The sequence below is a fragment of the Notolabrus celidotus genome, chromosome 3, assembly GCF_009762535.1.
Source record: "Notolabrus celidotus isolate fNotCel1 chromosome 3, fNotCel1.pri, whole genome shotgun sequence".
NCBI classification, from domain to species: Eukaryota; Metazoa; Chordata; class Actinopteri; order Labriformes; family Labridae; genus Notolabrus; species Notolabrus celidotus.
Genome location: NC_048274.1, coordinates 18,697,945 through 18,706,405, shown reverse-complemented (window position 1 = coordinate 18,706,405; position 8,461 = coordinate 18,697,945). Strand labels below are relative to the sequence as shown.

At 39.1% G+C, this 8,461-nt stretch overlaps 1 protein-coding gene across 2 annotated transcripts; it reads right to left on the bottom strand.

Moving 5' to 3' along the window:
- Positions 1-3,043: 3,043 nt before the first annotated feature.
- On the bottom strand, positions 3,044-8,378 carry mrpl46 (mitochondrial ribosomal protein L46). 2 transcript variants are annotated; one of them, XM_034679574.1, is made up of 4 exons: positions 8,088-8,378; positions 7,135-7,336; positions 6,573-6,743; positions 3,044-3,444 (listed from the first exon to the last, which is right to left on the bottom strand). In XM_034679574.1, exons 1-4 carry the CDS (start codon positions 8,361-8,363, stop codon positions 3,197-3,199), a joined length of 897 nt encoding a protein of 298 aa, XP_034535465.1. In that variant the 5' UTR covers positions 8,364-8,378; the 3' UTR covers positions 3,044-3,196. The 2 variants fall into 2 exon arrangements, with proteins under 2 accessions (XP_034535465.1, XP_034535467.1); XM_034679576.1 differs by having other exon boundaries at positions 3,044-3,441; positions 8,088-8,377.
- Between the last annotated feature and the right edge of the window lie 83 nt (positions 8,379-8,461).

Sequence of the window (8,461 nt, the reverse complement as noted above, 5' to 3'; positions counted from 1 at the left end):
TGTAGTCTGGATAGCTCATTTCTCGATCGGCTCTCACTGTGAGGGGGGTGAATTTTTTTTCTAACGCGGCAATTTCGAAGATATTGAGATTACGAGTCCTCCAATGAGAGGCCCAGCTGACTGCGGGAACACTGTAGCTATTGGCTAAGAGGCTCAAACTCAGCCTCTTTACGTCACACTGGCTCGACAGCAGCAATATGGCTGCCGCCGACGATTGGCCTCAAAACAGCGCTTCAGAAACAGATGGGTGCTGTCACGGATACTAGGTCCATATTTTATACAGTCTATGTCTGGATCATATAAACTTTGTGTGGGTGTTATTGGAACTGCTGGTAAAAAGCATATATTTTTCTCTCATTTCATCTTCATTTTTGTTTGTGTCCTCATACTCTACCCTGCCCTGTATCACACCTGACAGCTGACTCAAATCTCCTCTTCAACGGCATCATCTCTCGGTTCTTTGGGTGAAAATCCGACGGACACGAGACAACACGCCAAAAGACTGGAGCAATCTCCTCGGGACCCACCTGAGACTCGCTGATGGTTCTGTAAGAAAGTAAGACTGAATCCAGAAGTTCTATGGTCGAAGTTGAATTAGGCCTCATTCTGAAAGTCCCATAGTTTACTATATTTCCAAATTAGAGATTCAAATTAGTGTCTAAAGTTCTGTATTAAACACCTAAACTAAATCAGAATTCCTCACGCTATCACCAAGCTACATATTTTGGTCTACCGCCAGAAATCCATGCTCAAAGATATCCCTGTCCGTTATTCAGCCATTTGACTGTTATTCATCTAATCTGTTAATTTTCTGTCATTATCATAATCTCCCATTACTCATTCTATTTAAATTAAACTTCATATATCATCAATGATTTTGTCTGTATATTCATTTTGAAGCAGGGTGGGCAAATGTGTTTGACAAGAATTCATGACTTCGGATTTAAATTGTACGAGACTGATTCAAATTAGGAACTGCTGGTAGAAAGCATGTATTTTTCTCTCAGTTTATTTTCATTCATCTCTGAAATAACTTTCCTCTGAGTGTTTGTGTCTTCGTACTCTGCCCTGCCCTGTATCACACCTGACTGGTTTATCTCTTTCTGCAACAAACAACAATAAATGGCATTCATAAACAATCAGTGTGGATTTTCTCTCGGTCATTATTCTGACGTAATAGCATAGATGTTTACCATAATATTAATTATGGCTGCTCTCTTCTCTGGTAGACTACTTTTTGATTCTTGCATTGAGCATGCCGGTTCACTGGAGCAGCTGATCGAGAACCTTTATTGAACAAGTGTTTTTGTTTTAAATGAAACCTGTACTTTTTCACGACATCATCTGTTTTGATCTGAGGTGAAACATGTTTTTGTTGATGCTTGTAATGTGATACATAATTTGAACACCCTGTTTTTACACAGTATCCTTTATGGAGAGGTCAGTAACTATGTTTGAATTAGTAATAGGTTAATTAATATCTAGATCTCAGGGATGGATCAATGGGGCATCAGGGGGTGGCACTGTTGGTCCCACTACCAACAGCTTTTGGAAGCTTATCTGGGTTGTCCGTTTCAGGCGTTTTTATTTTTCTGCAGTTGATTTGTTGTATTGGTATGTGTTTCTTAAGGTATGAAATAAATCAAATCAAAAAATCTCATTGTATTCTGATTGGCCGCCCCAGATGCCACCCAAAAATCAAAACCATGATTGGAAATGTGTCTTGTCAGAGGTAGGTCTCGATAAAATTAACTATCTCGACCAGGGGTGTCAAACTCATTTCAGTTCAGGGGCCACATACAGCCCAAGTTGTTCTGAAGTGGGACAGACCAGTAAAATCATAACATAATAACCTATAAATAACGACAACTCTAAATGTTTCCATTTGTTTTAGTGCAAAAAAGTACAAGTACATTCCGAAAATGTTCACATTTAATGAAGTATCTTTCTACAAAAATAGCTGTTGTATTTTTTGCCATGATGAGTCTCATAGTGGGGCAGAATATTTTACTCTTTAAGCCCTGAAACCTGCTGCTAACACACCAAATGCACAGGTTACCCATTCACCTGACACAGAGTGTAATGATTACTGGAAAAGAACAGATAGATTATAATAATGAACAAGGTAAAGTTGATTATTTTGGACCCTCCAGCTCCAGCATGAACAGTTTGCTTGCTAGACAGTGTTGTATGCAGGGGTGTAGCGCTAGGGTTAGTAGTTAGTGGATCATCTTAAATCTTTATGAATCTCAATCAGATTATGCAAACAGGAAGTAATCTATTTTCTCACTTTGAGAAAAAATGTCCCGGAAAAAGCGCTGTTCAGGTTCTGGTTCACTCTGTCAGCTATGATTTAATGCGACCCCCAGAGGACACATTTGAAACAGTAGTTACTTTTATTGAAAAACTGCAGTTAATGTCTTCTCTGTAATTTTTTCATTTTGCAAAGTCGTTCCGCGCGCTGGATTGGAACCTCTGGCAGGACGGTTTTGGCCCACGGGCCGCATGTTTGACACCCCTGATCTAGACTGTTTTGCAGCAGGCCTAAAGTATCTTTCCATTTCAAGAAAGCACATCTCCTTTGGTTTGTACTTTTAAGTGTTACCTCTGAAATACAATTAAACTAAAATAGTTTCCATGTTGCCACTCTGTAATAAAACATCTTATAGATACGTGCGTGTTAGGAGTCAAAGTAGATATGATTAGTTGAGCCAGTAAGGGTTTATAAACCCTTCTCAGAAATGTGTGTGTGCACATATTCATTGCCACCCCTGCAAAAGTCAATGAAACAGTTGGTTCACTCCAATCTAAAGAGTCTCGTCCCGTCCCTCCTACCTCTACAACACGTTTTTTACCTTCAGCTTGTAAACATAACTATGTAACATAACAACTTTATCCCACAAATACTTTTTTTTCCAAATGTTTGGGAAATTCTGACACAACACTGTGGAAGTTTTGTAAATACCAGTGTAGAAAATCTCTCAGTGTTCTGATGATCTAATCTGAGGATTCTCCAAACTGATGACCAAGACAGAGAACAATATTTGTGGAAAACTTTTATTAACACAATGAAACATATATATTGAATGAGAAGAACATTTGATGATACACGACAACAGAGAGGCCGCAAGAGGATGTTCCTGGGCCTCATAAATATTGTACTTGGGAGTTAGCGTCTCTGTTGTGTGCTTGGACGTCACACACCAATGATAAAGCGTTCGACCTTCATCATGTACGCTGGTTTTAGGTAGCGCTGCAGTTCGTTTTTCTTCGCCCACAGTAAAGAAGCGTTTGGAGCAGCAGGGGGACCGCCGTCTGACAGAATAGCTTTGAAGAAGAACACCTTCCTTCCCACTGTGCTCTCCGTCCGAGCAGCTTTGGGCAGTTTGTACTTGTAGACTCCACAGGGGGCATTTCCCAGGAAAGTCGCCTTGAAAGCAGCTGCTGCAGGAGGAGAACAAGCTGTCAGCTAATTCAGCAAGAGACAAAAGGTGGGCTGAAGTGCAGATGTTCCCAAAGTTTATGCACTGGTATAATGAAGTGTTGTATTAGCCTAATGCTCTGTTTTTCATTCTCCGCGGTGACAACAACACACTTTCCCCAATTAAGTTTTAATCCAATCTCATGTTGTCTAAATCCCAAGCTCCCAGTGGCCTCAACGTGCAGAAACCAGCCATGTTAGACGTTCTACTCCCCGTGAGCCTGGCTATATTAAAAATGGATCGACTCCACTGCTACTGTAAGACACAGTGAATAAAACCCCTCCTCCAAATTGCGCATGTTAATGTCAAGAAGGAAGTCTTAATGGGGAGTGATTGATGGAGCTGGAACATTAATAGTTCATGAGCAGTGTTGTGAAACTGTTTAACATACTCAGCGTTTTATTTGAATGCTTAAGAGCTTAAAAGCTTCATTTCTTGCAGAGATGCAGAGAGAAAAAAGGGCAGGAAAAAAAAAAGACAGTTTAACAGCTCATGTTAAATATCTTGTGTGAGGGATCATTACAGGGTCACTGCCACATTTGTTCCATGTTTTACCAGCTGTGACTCCAAACTTCCCTCCTGTCATTAGCTCACTGATCCATGAACTGAAGCCAAGTCTACAGCTGACATCAGGGAGGCCTAAGTGGATATGACAACTCGAAGTATCTACTGAATACTGATGGTGAAAGGCTGCGTAGATGAAGTATTGTTGTGTGGACGTTTAGCCCTCTTGTTGTGGTTAATAGATGTTTGTACAGGAAGCACTGCACAGCTATTTTAGATAAGAGCACATTAAACTTAAATGATGCTGAAGATAAAACTGGGTCATTACAGCTAAAGAGATCAGGATATACTACACTAATAATGCAGCATATGGAGCGAGTTACAATAAGACAACCAATAACAGTATATTCTGCCGTAAGCAATGGTTTTGAGGTTAATTGAAATACATTAAAGCAAAATTCAACATGACCTCCTCACTCTTCAACATCCTCTCTCTGCTTTTTGCCACATTTTATTCCCAGTTAATGCTCTCAGAAAAAGATGCAGCAGTTGACCTGAAACTGAAGGTGAAGCAGTAAAGTACAGCACTCTGGTGATAAAGTTGAATATAAACCCATACGTCATAAAGATTTAGACCTTTATCAGTTAAACCAAATGTGAGTTTAAGAAGTATTAACGAGATGTGCTCCTTCAGAAACGTGAAGGTGGGAAGTCTTTCACTGGTTTTTGATCATCGCTGAATATAGACACGGGTTCACCAGCTCCCACTGTACAAAAGTGAAGCCAATGTACCCCACAATGAATGCTGACATCATGCACTTTGGAGGCAGAGTCTGTGAGCAGTCAGCTCTCATCTCATCTGTAAGAGCAAAGAACCCTTAGGTTTGTTCAGCCTGCAGCGTAACTCCTTCTTCAGTCTGTTTGAAGAAAACACTCAGATACAGTAAGTTCAGTGACTCTGGCAGAAGTGTTCGTTTTATCTTCATTTGTTTCGTTTTATTCTCCTCTAAAACAGGGGTTCCCAAACTTTTCAGCCCGCGACCCCCAAAATATAGATGCCAAAGACTCACGACCCCCACTGTCCCTCAAAGTGATTTCATGCGGCTTCATTTAGCTGGTCTGCAGAAAATGACCCTACTTGTATGAGCATGTGGCTGTGTTTCCTGTGCTGTCATGAATTAACCTACTGCTACTGATGCTTTTGATAATTAACTGTTCACTAACCCTAAACTTAGAAGTCATCTGGCAAAAAGAAAGGCAGAAAACTCATTACATTTTCTATTTTCAAGGTTTTATTTCAAGTTTAGCTACTATTTTTGTCAATATGTTTGACTATAATGGGTCAAATGTACTATTTTAGATAACTTAAAAAAAAAAAAAAATCTGGAAAACATCTCATGACCCTTCCTTTGTGTCTTGCGACCCCACAGGGGGTCCTGACCCACACGTTGGGAACTCCTGCTCTAGACCATTCATCCTGCACACATTGCACAGTAGCCTCATTTGTTGACAGAGCTGTCAGTCATGGTGTTGTATTTGTTTTTTTTATATTGTCAAATATCTCATGGTAATCATACTTCTCAGTAAATTGAACACTTGGACATGAATCAGCTTCATTAAAACTATCTCAAGGTTTTGTCTGGTCCAGAATGAGGCTGAAGTGGTATCCTCACACCAGAATACTGGCTCAACCAAACACTTTGTGCATCAAACACTTCATTTCTTGTATTTTGTTGTATTTTTATGCACCAATTAGTCATACAACTGTAAATATATTTATGAAGGAGTACCTATTTCATTTAAATAATAAATGTCTGGTGTTTCCTGCATGAATGTCAAATTTCATATTCCTGTGGATGAGTTGGTCGGAAGAAGTTTCAGTTGTCATGAAACAACCAGAGAATTAATCGCCTCAGAACATCCCTAACACAGACGTCCATGTAGAGCTTTCATTAATCTCCTAAAGCAGTTGTATGAGAGATTTGACAATAAATACATTAATAAATAAATTAATTAATTAATTAATAATAATAATAATACTGCTAATAATAATAATAATTATATTTTTGTACAGTAGGAGCTGGTGAATATATATATAATTAGAATAATTCATAAATTATAGCCGACTTTCAATACATTTTACTGATCAATTTTAATGCTCCTCATGACCTTTCTCCCTACTGTCTCTGACCTCTTAGTGCCATCATTTGAGAGCAAAGCACCTCTAAAACACTCTGAGAGTTTGTCTTGATTGAAATTAGTTATATTTGTTATTTTCTTTTAACTGGTTTCATTTGTTATATCTAAAATGTTAAAATGTTTCCCTTGCTTTGCCTACAGTGTACTGATTTATTTTTAAAAACCTGATGATTTCATAATGATAATAATATTATATCATATTTATATAGCGCTTTCTTAATACTCAAAGTCGCTTTACATAAAATAAAAGTAAAAATAATATATGATTTTTGTTTTATTTTTCTGCCTTTCTTAATCACTTACATTTTGAAAGCACCCAACAAATAAATGCTTATTTCTATCAGGAGCCTCATTGCATCGGAACTGGAGTAGTAGTTCTTTTATTACCTGGCAGTGAAGCAAGGGCTCTCTCAGCCGTCTGCCGCAGCGTTTCTCCTTCCTGCCACTGAGTCTGAGGCAGCAGCCACATCTTCTCACCCCCGACCTCTTGCTCGGCCAGGAGGAGCAGGGAGTCATCCAGGCAGCGCTCAGCAGAGGTCAAGTCCTTATCTACATCAGCTGAACAAGAGACAGGACCGTCAGTTGCTTCAAAACCCGCTCTGTGGAGGAAAATCTGCACTAACACTGGAAATGTCACCAGGAATAAAATGCAAATTGGAAATGCCAGAGTGAGTAGATTTCCTAAATGTCAAAATAATATTAGAATTCTGTTCAACTACGAGTCTCTTTCCTCCAATTTACTTTAAACCCAGATGGATGAGAGGCCTGTGGATTAATCTAATTTTCTTTCCTCAATGTTCACTTGATGAATGACTGCAGCAAGAAAAACGGATGACTACTGTATCTATAAGGCAAATTTATTTTATATAAGTGTATTTTCACATCCTGATTATTCTACTTTACTTATTTCCCTGACCGGTCATACAGTTTCCCCATTTCCCAGACTGACCTCTGATCCTCTCCACCGGCTGGAACTTCTTCATCCTCTGCTCCCAGGAGTCTTCCAGGTCCTGAGCCAGCACGATATCCTGATCCCTGTGGCCGTCCTCTTCATCCGAGTCGTAGTCGTCTGCCTGCTTTCGACTCAGTCTCTCAGCGTCCTCCAGTAGACGCAGCTCGTGTTCTGACAGCAAACTCTTCTCAAACTCCATCTGAAAGGAAGTCAGAGCACATTGCACATCATTATTACTAAACTGAAGAGGACATTTTAGATTCAAATAATCTGTATTGCCTGACAGGAGGAAATTTGTTTCCAAAATATCACATTATAACAGGACTATGACAGCAACACCTGGTATTAGCTACAGTGATAAGGAGGAGTGCCATGCTTGTTTTTCATGATATGACTGTAACAAGGGCAGCCAAATAACACTGTACTACTTTTTATTCCTAATTTATAATGAATAAAATAAAATACAATGAAAATGTATGGCCTAGAAATGGAGGCATTTCTCGGTCATCTATGGAGTCCAAGCACAAAAATAGATTTACACTGAAGAAATTTAAAAATACTGTTTTGATAATTGTACTTAACTTTTTTATTAATTCATTTAAAATGTATGCATTTAAGGGCTTCAATATTTCTTTAAGATTTTTAAATCATAGTTTGGCTGTTAAGAATCATAAACAACAAATTTAGTTTTGTTTGTTTTTTTGCAGAAAAATAAGTGTCACAATTAATACTTGATACTGATAAAAAACAGATTTTGAATTATTTGTTTTAGATATGTTCTTGTGTAGGCTTAATAGATTAATATACACAGTATATTAATACAACAATACTGTAGTACAGTCTATGATATACACTGTTGTATGACATATATACACCCTTTATATTCCTGTCTTATCCCTGCTTACACCTTATGCTTGGATACAACCCTCATATCATATCAGTGTTCGTACCTGCTGCATCATCTCTCTGAAGTCTTTCTCTATCGGGTTGCAGTCCGCTGAAATGACCGGAAGCCTCTGCAGACACACCGCCGCCATCAAAGTCCAAGGAGACCTCGCTCTTTCTATCACGATTCTGGTCTTTGGGGTCGCCTGACAAGCAGAAGTGCCAGAAAAAGGTCGAAGCCCCATATTTCCGAGTGCTGTCCTGATAAAAAGGGTCCGAAGTTGCAAGACAGACCGACTCGCCATCCTGCTACAGGGCGCCGCCATCTTGTTCTGCTGCATTCACGGTCATCGGAAATAGAAAGAGCGAAATGTGTTATGAGTCACGAAAACAGGCAGAAGATACTATAGTACTTAATAAAAATAAGATTAAGGTCTGA